General features: G+C 60.4%; 2 protein-coding genes across 3 annotated transcripts in view; both read left to right on the top strand.

Annotated features, from left to right (window-relative positions):
• Positions 1 to 2,637, top strand: part of DRC1 (dynein regulatory complex subunit 1) — a gene marked incomplete at its 5' end in the record, with an annotated part of 11,805 nt that extends 9,168 nt beyond the window's left edge. The window contains 6 exons of the mRNA XM_082048989.1: positions 5 to 38; positions 630 to 716; positions 992 to 1,182; positions 2,009 to 2,152; positions 2,246 to 2,348; positions 2,483 to 2,637. Of these exons, the coding sequence (XP_081905115.1) occupies positions 5 to 38; positions 630 to 716; positions 992 to 1,182; positions 2,009 to 2,152; positions 2,246 to 2,348; positions 2,483 to 2,557 (634 nt within the window). The 3' untranslated portion in view covers positions 2,558 to 2,637. The remainder of the gene's footprint in view (positions 1 to 4; positions 39 to 629; positions 717 to 991; positions 1,183 to 2,008; positions 2,153 to 2,245; positions 2,349 to 2,482) is intronic.
• A 1,233-nt stretch (positions 2,638 to 3,870) lies between these two features.
• Positions 3,871 to 10,777, top strand: TRIM35 (tripartite motif containing 35). 2 transcript variants are annotated; one of them, XM_082048218.1, is made up of 7 exons: positions 3,871 to 3,996; positions 5,369 to 5,816; positions 6,860 to 6,955; positions 7,320 to 7,550; positions 8,410 to 8,432; positions 9,231 to 9,352; positions 10,066 to 10,777. In XM_082048218.1, exons 1-7 carry the CDS (start codon positions 3,914 to 3,916, stop codon positions 10,629 to 10,631), a joined length of 1,569 nt encoding a protein of 522 aa, XP_081904344.1. In that variant the 5' UTR covers positions 3,871 to 3,913; the 3' UTR covers positions 10,632 to 10,777. The 2 variants fall into 2 exon arrangements, with proteins under 2 accessions (XP_081904344.1, XP_081904343.1); XM_082048217.1 differs by having other exon boundaries at positions 6,833 to 6,955.
• Positions 10,778 to 16,172: the final 5,395 nt, after the last annotated feature.

The following is a 16,172-nucleotide window of genomic DNA, read 5'->3' as shown; positions in this document are numbered from 1 at the left end:
GCAGGACTGAGCGACCCCAGGCTCATGGACATGCTGCTGTAGAATTAAACATCTCCAGGGCCCCTCCAGCCTGTTCTCAGACTCTCCCACCCATAAATACACCCGGGCTGTCCCACACTAAACACTTCTTACCACCCATTCGCACCTTGCGTGGCATGGCCAGAGGGGAACCTTCTGCTCTAGGGAAATTTATAATGATTAATTAATAATTAAAAATAATAACCTCATTAATGGTGATCAATATGGAAAGGGGGAGTGTCAGGAGGATGGAGCCAGGCTCTTCTGGGTGACAACCAGTGACAGGACAAGGGGCAATGGGTGCAAACTGGAACACAGGAGGTTCTGCTTAAATTTGAGAAGCAACTTGTTGGGGGTGAGGGTGGCAGAGCCTGGCCCAGGCTGCCCAGGGAGGTTGTGGAGTCTCCTTCTCTGCAGACATTCCAACCCCCTGGACACCTTCCTGTGTAACCTCATCTGGGTGTTCCTGCTCCGGGGGGGATTGCACTGGATGAGCTTTCCAGGGCCCTTCCCACTCCTGACATTCTGTGATGCTGTGAAATGCTCTTTGTTTTGTCCCCAACTCTTGGGATGTCTCTGAGGGATGCTCACCTGGTTCCTCTGCTCCCCAGGCCCTCGGGATTGACAGTGAGGATGACCTGTACCAGCTGTTGGATTTTTTCCTGCAGTACAAAGCCCGGGAGGTGACTGTCAGGCAGGTGAGACCACCAGGGACAGCAGGGCTGAGGGTCCAGGAATGGGGGAGCAGAACATCTGAACACCCAGAGAAGGAGACCAGCGTGTTGACCCTGAAATGTTTCCTGGATAAGGGAGGTGAACGTGCCAGGGCTGAAGCGTTGTGATCTTCTGCTGTGGCTGAATAGAGCCTCAGCTCCCTAAATTTGCCAAGGGACAGAGCTGGAAGGTGCTGGCGAAGGTGGCTCTTGGGGAGGAGGTGGGACGCCCCATGTCCAGCTTGCTGGCTTCCCTCCAGAGCCAGGGCAGCCCGGGAGGAGAAGATGTCACGGATCCAGCTGAGGACAGGGAGCACGGTGGATCCAGCCCCAAAAGGGACGAGCTCATACCCCCTCAGAGCCCGCCGGCCTCCCTTCCATCTGCGTCCATCCGCGCCGATGATGTCCTAAGGATCCTGAATGCGTTTATGCGGGGTTTTAACAAGCCGAGGTAGGACGTGGGGCAGAGAGGGGCCGTTGTCACTGCGGGGGGAGCCAAACTGGGGCACAGAGGGGGCTGTGGTGGGGTGCGGGCAGGACTGGGTGTGATTGGATTGTCCTGGTAAAGGGTGAGTGTCAGGAGGATGGAGCCAGGCTCTTCTCGGTGACAACCAGTGATAGGACAAGGGGCAATGGGTTCAATAGGGGATCGCACTGGATGAGCTTTCCAGGGCCCTTCAACCCCTGACATTCTGTGGTGCTGTGATTCTGGCTGCCGCAAAAGCTTCCCCTGCAAGATTAATGGTTGGACTTGATGCTATTGAGGGTCTTTTCCAGCCAAAATGGTTCTGTGATTATAGAGGGCTGGGGAGGGTCAATGCTGGAGCGAGGGGTGACAACCAGACAGGAGGTGACCAGCAGGCTGGGGAGGGAAGCAAAGCGGTGGGGCAGGAAGGTGCCAGCTGTGCTCGGTGTGACGATGGCGATGGCGCTCAGTGCAGCTGAGGGGATCATCGAATCATAAATGCTCTGAGCTGGAAGGGACCCACCAGGATCATGGAGTCCCACTCCTGTCCCTGCACAGGACACCCCACAGGTCACCCCGTGTGTCTGAGGACGTTGTCCAGTCTCTTGTTGAACACTGTCAGGTTGGGGCCGTGACACCTCCCTGGGAAGCCTGTTCAGTGTCCAGCACCTCTGGGGGAAGAACCTTTTCCTCATGTCCCACTGACCCTCCCTGGCACATCTCCTGCCGTTCCCTGGGCTCTGTCACTGGGTATGGGGCTGTTCTTCCCCCGCGAGGAGCTGAGCCCCAAGGCTTTGCTCTGTGTCCCCAGGGAGAAGGACGAATCCCCAAAGGAGGTGCTACCAGTACGGGACAGCTCCAGGGACGAGGAGTACTGGGCAGCGCTGGCACGCGTTATCCCGCAGCCCGTGTTGAAGCTGTGGGATGCGCTGGCGGCCGCACTGGAGGAATATTAGTGAGTGGCTGGCAGTGCTGGCGGGGCCCGGGCAGGCTGGTGGCATCGCTGGGGACACCACAGCCATGTCAACCCTCTGTTCTCCTTGCCCAGCAATGTCCTGATGTCCCGGGCCACCCTCCTGGCCGAAACATCCGTCCTGCAGCAGCAGAACTCGGAGCTGTGCATGCTGCTGGAGGAGTACGTCTGCTCCAGGGTGAGCGTGTCACCCTCGTCCCCCGCAGCTGGGGACACCCCAGCGCCTGTGCCCCACACGGAGGTCCCAGGCACGGGGGTCACTGTCCTGGAGACCCCACTGCTGTCAGGCTCATGGGGTTTTCTTCCTTGCAGGTGAACAGTGAGCTGCTCTACCCCCCCACAAAGTGGATGGACTTGAGCTTGGCCTGTCCCAGGGAAGCGCAGTGAGCGCCCAAGGCCAAGGCAGAGATTTTGTAGGCCCTGAGCTGAGTCTGGAGCCGGGGCTAATAAACCTTTTCTAAATCTGAGCCGTGAGTGTGCGTGTGGCCTGCGAGGAGCATCCCTTTCCCTTTTGTATTTACTTTTCCTTTTGCTGCCCCGACACTTTTTCTCTCCCCGAGCAATCATCCCCAATTATTTTCCCTCTTGGGTCCCAGTGTCGCTACATCTCTACCTAAATTCTGCATTTCCGAGGCAATATCAGCCCAAAGCAGCGCTACCGGCAGAATGATCTCCAGGAGGGCCGTGTCGCATCCGTGACTCCCTTCCACCCCTCTGCTTCACACCACTTAGATCTCATTCCCAGTACAGGTTTCCTGGCCGGCTTTATCTTTAGCCTTGGCTAAAGCAGAACCCTAAATTACACCCCCGCGCCAGCTCCCCTGCCTAACGCTGACACAGCACAAGGTTTCTCATAACAGAGCACAATAACACGTTTTTGTTTTTGCTCACAGGGTATCTGTGCCCTTGAATAGGTTTTCTCCTGATCCCCGTCAGGGTCTCCCAGCAGCTTCCAGGGCTGGTGGTCCCCTGGGACGGCTTCCTCGCTGTATCCGTGGGGTGCAGAGGGATCCACGGGGCAGAAATGCAAACACGAAGGGCAAGAGGGAGGAGGTGGGAGGCAGGGAAAGGTTCTTGGAGCAAAGGAAAGGGCCCTGGGGCAGGGAAAGGGTTTTGGGTCATGGAAAGGGGGTATGGGGCATGGAAAGGGGTTTTGGGGCATGGAAAGGGGGTTTGGGACAGGGAAGGGGGTTTGAGGCGGGGAAAAGTTTTTGGGGCAAGGAAAGGGTTTTGGGTCAGGTGAGGGTTTTGGGACAAAGAGAGGTTTTGGGGTCAAGAAAAGGGTTTCGGGCAGGGAAAGGGTTTTGGAGCAAGTAAGGCAGGGATGGACACGCTGCCTGGGACCAGGGGACAGCAGACACCACCCAGCACATCTCCACTTGTTCTGCTGAAGCGCCGGCTCCTGGAGCCACAGAATATCCCGAAAACCTGGGACCGAGCAGCCTCCAGCTCCTGAGAGGGAGGGAAGTGGGGGTCAGCGGTCCCAGCCCCACGGAGGGGTGGGCAGGGGAGCCCTAAACCCCCCACCCCACTCCGGACAAGCACGGCAGGGGGGCTCATGAACCGGTGCAGCAGCTGGAAACCGGGGGGGGTGGCCCGGGAGAACCTCCGGAGCGGGGGCGGAGGAACCGTGGGGCCGTGCCCGGGTGAGGTCCCTCCCCGGCGGCTGCAGCCCGGCCCCCGCCCCGCTCCTCCCCGTCCCCCCCCGGCCGCCGCCAGCACCGGTCGAGCCCCGGCCCCGCGATGCTGCAGGCGCTCGCCCGGGCCCCCCCGCGCCCGTCGCGGCGGAGGAGCCGCTGCAGGCGCTGCCACTCGCCCTCGGCAAGGTAGGAACCCCCCACCTGCCCCCCGGGACACGGCGCTGGGAACCGGGGACACCGGGGCTGCCACGTGGGCTGGGGTCCGGGTACCGGAGCAGCCCTGGGGGGGAACCGGAGCAGCACCGAGGTTGCGGCACCGGGGATGCTCCGGGAGTGGGGTTCCAGGGCAGAGCTGGGAGTGGGGGTTTGGGCACCGGGGCTGCCCCGGGGGCTGGGATCCGGGCACCAGGGGTGGGGGTCCGGTCCCTGGGGAAAGCACCGCGGGCCGGGCACCGGGGCTGCCCCCGGGAGTGGGGTGCGGCTCCGGGCAACGGGGGTGAAGGTCCGGGTCCCGACACCGGGGCTGAGGATCCAGGTCCGGGCAACGGGGGTGAAGGTCCGGGTCCCGACACCGGGGCTGAGGATCCAGGTCCGGGCAACGGGGGTGAAGGTCCGGGTCCCGACACCGGGGCTGAGGATCCAGGTCCGGGCACCGGCGGTGAAGGTCCGGGTCCCGACACCGGGGCTGAGGATCCAGGTCCGGGCAACGGGGGTGAAGGTCCAGGTCCCGACACCGGGGCTGAGGATCCGGGTCCGGGCACCGGGGCTGCCCCGGGAAACGTGATCTGGGTCCGAGCACGGGGGCTGCACCGGGGGTTGAGGGTCCGGGTCCGACCACCGAGGGGAGTACAGGGGATGGGGGTCCGGGGAAAGCACCGAGGTCCGGACACCGAGACTACCCCGGGATGGGGGTCCGGGTCCAGTCACAATGGGAGAACACCGGGGTGAGGGTCTGGGTCTCGCACCGGGGCTGCCCCAGGGATGGGGGGTCCGAGTCCGGGCACCGGGGCTGCCCACAGGATGGGGGGCTGGATCCGAGCATCGGTGGAGAGCACCGGGGATGAGGGTCCGGGCCCGGGGAAAGCACCGGTGTTCGGGCACCGGGGCTGGGGGTCTGGGTCCCGGGCACGGCGGGAGAGCACCGGCCTGGGGGCCTGGCTTCGGGCACGGGGGCTGCCCCGGGGGCTGGGGTACGGGACCGGGTAGGGGGGCTGCCGCGGGGATGGGTGTCCGGGACCAGACACAGAGTCTGTCCCGGGGGTTGTGGGTCTGGGGGTGCCCCGGCGTTGCGGTCCGGGACCGGGGTGATCCCCGCGCAGGCTCCGGCCCGTTCCCCGCGGCCCCGGCACATCCCGGCGCGGTGGCCGGAGCCCTCCGGCCCTTGGTGGCCGCCAGTGGCCCGGGGCGGTGTCACTCAGGCGGGTCCCTGCCCGGGGAGGGAGCCGCGGGGTGAGTCACCGGCAGGAAACCGATTGCATCAGGAACGGGGCTGTTTTTTCAGCCGAGGCTCTTGGAAAACCCGCTCCAGCCTCTCTCCATCCGTCCCCTCTCTCCGCAGCGCCATGGAGAAGGGAGCCAGCCCCTCGGCCAGCAGCTCGGTGGCCTTGGCCTCATCCTCCATGGCCACGTTCAAGGAGGAACTGCTGTGTCCCATCTGCTACGAGCCTTTCCGGGAAGCCGTGACGCTTTGCTGCGGCCACAACTTTTGCAAAGGCTGCGTGAGCCGTTCCTGGGAGCACCGGCATCACGTGTGCCCCGTCTGCAAAGAGCCCTCCTCGTTCGATGACCTTCGCGTCAACCACACGCTCAACAACCTGGTGGAGATGATCATCAAGGAGGACGGGCAGCGGCGGGGCCGGGCGGCCGCCCTCTGCCCCCTGCACCATGAGGAAGCCAAGTTTTTCTGCCTGGAGGATAAGGAGCTGGCGTGTTTCACCTGCCAGAGCTCCGAGCAGCACGAAGGACACCAGATGCGGCCAGTGCAGGAGGCGGCGGCGGATTTCAGGGTGAGGGGTGCTCCAGGAAGGGGGGAGCGGTGGCACGGAGAGGCACCCCAGGATCTGGAGGGGTGCAGCTTGCTCATGCCCTGGCACAGACCTGTCAGCGCACAACTTTGGCTCGTGCGCAGCGCGGTTGTACCCGCCGGCGTGCCAGGATGAAAACAAGCCACGCCATGGGGGTGGGTCCCTTGGGAGTGTCCCTGCCCCACGCTCACCCTGCTCAATAATTACCCAGTGCCACCCCGTCCCCTGGGACACGGCCCTTTGCCCTGCGGGAAGCGGGAGCGGGATGATGCTCTGAGGGGTCTGACCCGCTCCCCGCATTTCCTTGGCTCATTTTTCCTCCACCTGGATCCGGCCACGCTGGTTGTTGCAGCAGCTGGTTGTTGCAGCAGCTGGTTATTGCAGCAGCTGGTTATTGCAGCAGCGCCTCGGGGCTGGGAGCATGTTTGGGATGGGGATTGCACAATTCCCCCAAGCGGAGGGACACGGTGCAGGGAGGCAGCACTGAGCCCCATGGAGCCGGACGAGCCCCATGGAGCCGGACGGGCCGCAGCTGTGCAGGGAGGAGGAAGAGGAGGAGATGGGCTTGGCCAGCAGCCGGGCGTTGTGCCAGGACCCGCCGCGCTTCCCAGGCGGGAAAGCAGCCGCTGCCGCCCTGACTCAGCCCATGGGGACGTGCCAGATTTCAAACATCGCGGGGCGGCCGTGGGGCCGCTGTTTTGCAAGGCCGGGCAGGCTGCCCGCGGTGCTGAGCCGTCCTGGGAGCGCGGCAGCGGCTGGGACAGGCAGGGACTTGTTGGTGCATCAGTGAAAGGGCTTAAAAACGGGGGGGAGGATTCACCACGAAGCAAAGCTCCTCTGCCTCGCTGCACGGGGGCGGCGTGTGTGCACAGCCCCGTGCAGCGCTGGCAAACCTTGGCTGCAGGAGGGCAAAGGGTGGATTGACCAAGGATCCGGCTTAACCTCGTCCTACTGGGTTTGGGGCTCTTGTTTTTCCACGCTGGAAACCCCGGGCGTAGGGTCCTGAAGGCGTCTCATCCCCGCAGGCCAAGCTGAGGAACATGGAGACCTCCCTGCGGGATAAGGCGAAGGATTTTGGGGCTGTGCATCGCTCCTACGAGTCCATCGCCAAACACAACCAGGTGCGTGGTCCCTCCTGGCGGGGAGGCAATGAGCCTGACCCTGACACGTGTGTGCACACGTGTGCACACGCCCTGAGCAGGAATGCAGCTGGTTTTGGGGGTGGAGCACTGTACCCATCCTGGGCTGCTCCATCCCTGAGCGAGGAGAGCGATGCTGGGTGGGGGGAAGGACTCAGATGGGGAATTGGGGACCAGGGTGATGGGATGAGCCTGCCGTGGCGGTGGGGACGCTGATTTTGGGAGGGCAGTGGGGGCGAGTCACTGAGCACTGGAGCTGGTCGGAGGGCTCTGGTTGAGCATATGGGGGGACCCCAGCGTTGTTGGGGGCTCCGAAGGGAGGTGGTGACATCCCCGCGTGGTGCAGGCGGAAGCGGCGCGGCTGGAGGAGCAGATCAGGAGGGAGTTTGAGAAGCTGCACGAGTTCCTGCGGGGCGAGGAGGACGCGCTGCTGGCCCGGGTGCGGGAGGAGATGCGCCTCAAGGACGGGCGCATCCAGAGCGAGATGAAGCAGCTGGCAGAGGAGAGCCGGGCACTGCTCAATGAAGCCCAGCAGCTCCAGGCGGACCTCAAGGAGGATGACTACACCTTCCTCATGGTAAAGCCCTCCCGGGGTGCTGCCCCCATGCCCAGTAGGGTGTCACCCTCACTGTGTCACCCTCTACCGGGGTGCTGGGGGATGCTTTGGCTGTTTCCAGTATAAGTTGGGGAATGACCTATTAGAGAGCAGTGTAGGGGAAAGGGACCTGGGGGTCCTGGGGACAGCAGGGTGACCATGAGCCAGCACTGGGCCCTTGTGGCCAGGAAGCCAATGGTACCTGGGGTGGGTTAGAAGGGGGTGGTCAGTAGGTCAGAGAGGTTCTCCTGCCCCTCTGCTCTGCCCTGGGGAGACCACACCTGGAATCTTGTGTCCAGCTGTGGCCCCTCAGTTCCAGCAGGACAGGGAACTGCTGGAGAGAGTCCAGCGCAGCCACCAAGATGCTGGAGGGAGTGGAGCATCTCCCGTGGGAGGAAAGGCTGAGGGAGCTGGGGCTCTGGAGCTGGAGAAGAGGAGACTGAGGGGGGACTCATTCCTGGGGATCAATATGGAAAGGGGGAGTGTCAGGAGGATGGAGCCAGGCTCTTCTGGTGACAACCAGGGACAGGACAAGGGGCAATGGGTGCAAACTGGAACACAGGAGGTTCCACTGAAAGAGGAGAAGCAACTTGTTGGGGGTGAGGGTGGCAGAGCCTGGCCCAGGCTGCCCAGGGAGGTTGTGGAGTCTCCTTCTCTGCAGACATTCCAACCCGCCTGGACACCTTCCTGTGGAACCTCATCTGGGTGTTCCTGCTCCATGGGGGGATTGCACTGGATTAGCTTTCCAGGGCCCTTCCAACCCCTGACATTTGATGATTCTATGGTTTGCAATCCCCCGTGTCAAGCTGAGGTTTGATGCCTGATGTGTCTTCTCTTTCAGAGCCACAAGAACCGCAAGCGCAGGTAAGTCCCAGTCCCTGCTGCATCCCCTGCTCAGTGACATGCGGTGATTGGGTGGCTAAGCCCCCACATCCCCTCCTGGGGGGCTGAGTGGGGTCTCTGCCCCACTGTAGAGTGGGGTCTCTGCCCCAAGGGACTTCCTGTACCCCCATGTTCCCTCTGGGTCTGGGTGCTCCACCAGAATGTGGTAGGGGTCCCAAGGGTGCCTCAAGACACACACACATGAAGGAACAAAACAGCTTTGAGGGAAGCACTAAGACCCTGATGTTGGGGCGATTTTGTGGTGGGACCTTCCTGACAAGAGAAGCTCCAGGGAGACCTCATTTTGCCCTTTCTGGACTTAAAAGGGGCTGATATGAAAGATGGGGACAGACTTCTGAGTAGGGTCTGTTGTGACAGGACAAGGGTGATGGTTTTAAACTAAAGGAGGGAGATTCAGGCCAGACATGATGCAGAAATTGTTTGTGCTGAGGGTGGTGAGAGCCTGGCCCAGGTTGGCCAGAGAGGGGGTGGCTGAACCATCCCTGGAGACATCCCAGGCCAGGCTGGACGGGGCTCTGAGCAACCTGAGCTGGTGCAGATGTCCCTGCTCATGGCAGGGGGAACTGGGGGAGCTTTAATGGTCCCTTCAACCCAGACTATTCTGTGATTCTTCACTCTCCTGGAGTGAGAGCAAGGTTGGGGAAAAGCCCAGGGTGATGTAGGGTGCTGGTGAGGTGGCTCTGCCAAAACACAGGGTGGCAAGGGACCCAGTCCAGTCCCTTCTTCCATCCCTGGACCCGTCTCCATCCTCTGCCCCAGGATTGCCTGCACGGCCGAGGAGCCGGAGGCCGTTCCCTGGGGGATGCTCCTTGATGTCTCCAAGTACCTGGGCTCGCTGCAGTACAACGTGTGGAAGAAGATGCTGGACATCATCACCGTAGGTGAGGTGTTGGATCCCCCCCAAAAGGGTGGTTGTCCCAGGGGTTGTGGGTGCTGGAGAGTACAGGAACGTGGAGCAGCTGTGCACATGGGTGATGAGCCTGGAGAAAGGGGATGGAGAGCAGAATGGGTGCCCTGGGGCACTTGCACCTTGAAAAGGAAGCCCTGGGGAGTGTATTTCTCCATGGGTTGTCCCCACAAAGGAAAGGCTGGGGAGATGCAGGGCTGCAGTTTCTCCATAAGCTCATCCCTATAGCAACTCAGGCTCCTACCATATGTGTCCAGAGAGTTGAGAGAAGGGAATGGAACTGCAGAAGGGGCTGGAACACAAGTGTGATGGGAGCGGCTGAGGGATCTGGGGGGTTCAGCTGGAGAACAGGAGCTGAGGGGAGACCTTCTGATCTCTGAACTGCCTGAAAGGAGCTTGGAGCCAGGGGGGTCGGGCTCTGCTCGCCAGGAACAAGCACCAGGAGCAGAGGAAACGGCCTCAAGTTGCGCCAGGGGAGGTTGAGGTTGGATCTGGGAACAATTTCTTCCCCAAAGGGCTGTGGGGCATTGGAACAGGCTGCCCAGGGCAGTGCTGGAGTCACCATCCCTGGACAGACGGACATGAGGTTCTCAGGGTAGTGTCAGTGTTGGGGTAACAGTTGGACTCAATGATCTTGAAGGTCTCTTCCAACCGAAATGATTCCATGATTCTATGTCCCCACCCCAGTCCCCTTCAGCTTCGACCCCAACTCCGCAGCAGGTTGGCTCTCGGTGTCCGAGGACCTCACCAGCGTCACCAACGGTGGCTACAAGCTGTTGGTGGAGAACCCCGAGCGCTTCACCTCGGCTCCCTGCATCCTGGGCTCCCGCGGCTTCTCCACCGGCTTCCACACCTGGGAGGTGGACCTGGGTGGCATGACGAACTGGCGGGTGGGGGTGGCCCGGCCCCACAGCGGCACCCACTGGACCTTCCACCACGACGCTCGCTCCGGTTTCTGGTACATCTACCGCCTGTCCGGGAAGGACGGCAAGAAGTGCCGAGCGTCCAACACGGCGCGGTTGGAGACAGTGCCGGGCGACCTGAGGCGGATCCGGGTGGAGCTGGACTGTGACGAGGGGGAACTGTCCTTCTACGACACCGACCGCAAGACCCACATCTACACCTTCCACGAGAAGTTCGGCGGCACCGTTTTCCCCTACTTCTACGTGGGGGTGACGCCGGTGGGCGCGCAGCCCGAGGCGCTTCGCATCTGTCCCCTCCGGGTCCGTGTCCGTGAGGATGTCCCCGTCTAGTGGCCACCACCACCTCTGCCTGCATTTGGGGTTCTCCAGATGCTTTTTTTCAGCTTTCCTTAAGGAAAAGAAATTAAGGGGGAAAAAAGAATTTATGTATGTACTGCTTCTTTGGTTTTTTATCATTAATAAACACTCTGCTCTTCTGGTACGGCTCTGCACCTCTCTCTGCCCAAACTGCTCCTTCCCTGTCCCTCTCCATCCAGATGAAAGCCAGGAAGGCTTTGGGGAGAAGGTACATCCCTGCCAGGGGGCTGGAAATAGCAAATGAAACCATCTCTAGGATTTCCAGGTTTGTAGGAGTGTTGCAGCTTTCAGGTTCCAGGTCTCGCTGCGGCGGGTGAAGAAGGGGATGGGACCTTTGGCCACACACCTTGGGGATGGGAAAGTCCCACACGCTTGGGTGGACGTGGGCAGAAGCGTGAGTTTCCCCTCCACAAAAAGAGAACATAAGGGGAACATCGTTGAGAGTAACAACCCATCTCCTCCAAACCTTCTCCCCATGACTTCACCCTTTTGAGGGGCTTTTCCCTAAATCCCCAGCTCCAGGAGTCAAGTGTTGATGTGCGGATGGTGTTTAGAGGTGGAAAATGCTCAGAGGTGGGATGGGGGAGACAAAAACACCCTCTGCAACCCCATGCTGGGGTATTAATCCTGCTGGAAAAGGGCTATTTCCCCCGTCCTGGTGAGCACTTGGTGTTTATATGGAAAGGGGGGAGTGCTGGTGGGCTGTGCTGCTCTCATGCCGATATTAACGGGCGGTTTCCATGGTTTCTCCCCATTTGCATAGGATGCTCCTTAGGAACAAGAGCTGGCGGTGGAAAAAGCAAAAAAAAAAAAGGCAAAAAAACCCAAAAGGGGGATGTTGTTATTGGAGGCGTGTGGTGTGGGGGTGACGCCGGTGGGCTGACGTTATCGGTGACCGAGCCGGCATCCCAGGATATGGGGAGAGCAGGAGAATTGGGGCGAGCATCCCACCTTGCACCAGAGCCTGATGCTGCCCATCACCTGCTGCTGCCCAGTGTAAATCCTGCAGCCATGGGCGATGTCTCCCCGGGACTGAGCGTTTGCTCGCACTTGCGACATGGGAGGAGGAATTTGGGGAAAGATGCAGGATGGAGCAGTTGGGGTTTGCGTGGGACCCTCCTCTGCAGCCACCGCGTCCCCCCCGAAACCCGAGATCCTGCCTGGGACACGCTGCTTATTCACAGCACCTTTCTGAGCTCAATCCTCCTTCCTTGCAGCAACCAGAAGGGCCTCGGTTTATAATAATAATAATAATAATAATAATAAATATTATTATTATTATTATCACAATAATCACAAACAACATTTTAAAATTATTTTTATTTTTTATTTATTTTATTTTACCTTAGTTTATTTTTATCTTATTTTATCTTCTTTTACTTTCTAAATTTTCTCTTCTTTTATTTTTCTCTTCCTTTTTTAAATGTTCTCTTCTTTTATTTGTATTTTACCTTTCCTTTCTTTCTCTCTCATTTTCTCCTCTCATTTTAATTTTAGCACCATTTTGGGTTGCTCACGCCCAGGACGAGCAGCGGGGTGCCCGGGATCCCCATCCCCACCCATCCCTGCAAGAGGTGGGTGGGCACCGCTGGTCCACGGGTGGGTGTGGGGCTGTATTGACACCCCCCCCCGCCCCCCAACATCCCCCCCATTTATAGTGACGGGCGATATTTCGGAGCAGCAGGCGGCTCTCCCATTGGCTCGCAGCCCGGCGATGATGTAATTTCTGCCCAATCCGGGGGTGCAAAGCACCTTTTCCACGCCCCCCCCCCCTCCCCAGCCCCGGGTACCAACCGGTGCATCCCGGATGGGTGGGGGGAGCAAGGGGGACCCCTCCAAAAGGAGGTTTCCCAGGGTGGGGCCAGCCCGGGGGGGTGCAGGGGACAGATCTGCAGGTGGGTCCCCAGCGCTGGGACAGGTTCAGTGACAGTGATGGGGGAACATTTGTGGGGAGGCTGGGGATGTCCTGGGGAGGCAGGGGGTGCAGAGGCCACCCCAGCCCTGAAACCACCCTGAGCACGGCTGGGGGATGGGAAAGGGCCTGGGGGGCACCCTATCCACTCGCCCCATCCCTGGGGTCCCCCTGGGGGCCTGGGTCAGCAGGAGCATCCCGGGACACACGGACCTTCCTCTTGGTCCAGCCCGGGATGCAGATGGGTCCCACGCGCCCATGGCAAAAGGGTTTTTCCATCTCTCCCATCCGTGTCTGGGAGGGGTTTGGCCATTGGCACCGGGCAAGTGTCCCTAAGGCAGAGGGACAGTCGTGAGGAAGGCAAACCCTTCACCTGGTGCTTCTCCTGGGGCCTCCTCTTTTGGTTTGGATCTTGGGAACAATTTCTTCCCCAAAGGGCTGTGGGGCATTGGAACAGGCTGCCCAGGGCAGTGCTGGAATCACCATCCCTGGAGGGTTGGACAGACAGACATGAGGTTCCCAGGACATGGGGCAGTGCCAGGGGTGGGTTATGGTTGGACTTGATGATGTTGAGGGTCTTTTCCAACCAAAATTATTCTGTAATTCTTCCTGTTGGGACTCTTTCCTCCCCAGAACCAGTTCCACGACCAACCTCCCTTCCAGCCACCTCTTGCCATCTCCTGTGCTGGAGATGGCCCCACACCAGCCTGTCCCCAAGGAGGGTTTGGTGGGGACAATGTGGACGGCAAAGGGGCAGCCCATGGCAACACAAATCTTCTTCATCTCCTTTTTCTACACCTCGTTTAGTTTAGAGCATCACATAGTGATGGAGAAAAACAGTTCCCAGTGCTTGAGCAGCCAGGAGGCTTCACGGGGTGGAAGGTGACAACCCTTACGGATGGTGGCCACCAAGTGTCCCCAAAGCCACAGGAGCTCCAGGAGCTGGAACCAAGCGCTTTCCCCCCCCAAATGCTGGTCCTGTGGAGCTGGGGGACAAGGAGGCATGTCAAAATGTGCCCCCCTCCCAGTGCTTCCAGTATCTCTACTGGCTCCAGAACCCCCCACCAGCCACGCGGCCACCAACGTGGGGTCCGTGGAGAGCTCAAAGGAGTATTTGAGCAGATCCTCCTGCACCCTCCCGCCGTGGGGTGTCACGTAACCCAGTGCCAGCCACGGCAGGGACCGTCCCGCAGCCACGTGTGTCCCCACAATGGCTGTTTGTCCCCTAGTTGGCGGCTGAGTCCTGACTCTTTCCTCCCCTTGGCTCCTCCAGCTCACAGCTGGTGCTCTGTCCCCTCGGATGTCCCACGGGCATCCCACCCACAACACCCACACCTGGGTGGGCACCCAAACCCTGCCGAGCCGGGGGATGTCTGCTGTGGATCCTTTTGGAGGGAAGCAACACGCTGTTGAGTTTCAGATGAGCTAAATGGCTGATGACATGATGTCACCCCCATTTCCAGCTGGATCACCCTGTCCTTCCCCATGTCCTGAGGCCACGGGGCTTTGCAAAGCCACGCTACATTTATTTTCCATGGACAACCACCTCCCCACAGCCGTCCTGATGCTCATTGCATAACGGAGGAGACCAGTGCCTAAATATACCCGCACGGCTCCCCAGAGGTGCCGGGTGTGTGATCGCCGTCAGACACAGCTGTCGGTGATAAATAGGTCAGGGTGAAGCAAATTTGGGGGAAGAAAAGTCACTTTATGGGAAGGACGTGTCCCGGAGAGATGTCCTTGCTCTACTGAGGCTCCCCGAGGACCTTCGCTCGCCCCGACATCCCCGGCGGCTTCGCACCGAAATAATTTCGGAATCTGGGACTTGACCTCTCCCAATTCCCGTTGCCCACTTAGGAGGAGGATAATGAGTCCTCACGTGGCTTTGGGGACAGGGATGGGTCACAGCGGCCTTATGCCACATCCCTGTGCTGGGAGGATGGAGAGGGCCCCCCTGTTACCCCCCAGCATGGGGACAACACCCCACAGCCTGGCTTTAGGGGAGCAAGGTGGTTTTATCCATTGGAGATGCCACCAGGATCCCATTAAACCCTCCCAGTCCCCTTCTTTGTCACTTTGTCACCCCCCAGCTTTGTCCTGCTCTAGCAGAGAGCCAACGCTTGCTTCCCACCATGCGCTCAGCCCTTTTCATCCATCACCCCCCCAAAAAAAAACCCTCGAATGACCCTTTTCGGGCCAAAACCAGCCCCTCACCCCCACCCACCTTCACTCCCAACTCCCCCCTTGCTTCTATCATTTTTTAAAGGTGATTTCTAATTTTTGGGGGGTTTTTTTCTTCCCCCCCCCCCCGCCAAGACCCAGCCTGAAAATAGCTGCTGGGGCGTGATGTCATCGGGCTGGTACCCGGTTCGCACAGTCCCTCAGCCAATCAGCGGCGGCAGCGCGGATGCTCCAATCGCGGAGCGGAGCGGTGATGTCATGGGGGGGGGGGGAGCGCTGGGGCCCCCCCCCCCGGGCTGGGATGCTCCGCGCGAACCCCCCGCGCCCGCGTTAAATGAGCCCGAGGAGCGCGGAGAAGCAGCTCAAGCACCGGCGGTGGGGTGAGTGCTATGGGGGGGTAATTGCTGGCCGGGGGGGGGGGTGGTTTTTTTGGAAGGGGAAGCGTTGAAAAGTTTTCGGGAGGGGTTGAAGTGGGGGGGGGGGGATTTTTTCAGGGGGTCACTGAATGTCGCTTTCTAGCTGCGACACCCCGCTTTGTCCCCCTCCCCATCCTTCCAGCATCCTCCTCGCTGCGCTGGGACACCCCGGCACCCCCATTTATTTTGGGGTGGTATCCACCCTCGAAAGGGCGTTTTCCACCCCCCTGGACACTGGGATTTAGCCAGGGGTACATGTGTGTGTCCCCCCCATCTCAACAGCCAAACTGGGGCTACTGGAGGACCCCCACAACAGGGGGGTTCAGGGATGGGGTTCAGCATCCTCCACCTCGTCCCAGCATCCCAGGGGGGTCCCGCACACTCAGCATCCTCGGAACACCCAAAGGGGTGCATGACCTCACCTGGACCACCCCCCCACCCACAAATGTGGACGCAGGGATGCAGAGCCCCCCCGGAGGCCAGGGCCAGGCTGAATTATTGATGGTGGCAGGATGCTGGCGGAGGTGACCTGATAGATTTATTTCAGGGAGGGGGGAAAAGCAAGGGGGAGGGAGGAGGCGGCTGCCATCCTGCTTCACCCCCGGCAAGGCAGGGGGGGCAGAGGATCCATCTCTTGGGAAGGTTCAAGAGAAGGAGCTGGGAACCCCCCCAGCTCCTTCATCCCCTCCATCTCTGGGCGCTTCTTCCAGGGAAGGGGATGGGAGATTTGCAGAGGGGGGGCGGTCTCCACTGTCTCAGGGGGTTTTCAGCAGAGATCAGGGTGTGAAACCAGGTTGCAGCTTTTTTTGGGGGGGTGGGATCGGGTCCCCTCCCTGCCACGTGCGCCTCATTGGGAGCAGCATCGCTCCCACGGCCGCTCTGTGCTGGGGGTTCAAGCAAGGTTTAAGCACAGGGGGGACAGATTTCAGCCTGAAGGAGACAGATTTCTATTTGGGGGTGTCAGCAGCAGCAGGACCCCCAACCACACCCCTGGTTGGGGCTGCC

This window comes from Streptopelia decaocto (assembly GCF_964273445.1).
Source record: "Streptopelia decaocto genome assembly, chromosome: 3".
Classification (NCBI taxonomy): domain Eukaryota; kingdom Metazoa; phylum Chordata; class Aves; order Columbiformes; family Columbidae; genus Streptopelia; species Streptopelia decaocto.
This window is presented reverse-complemented; position numbering and strand designations above follow the sequence as displayed.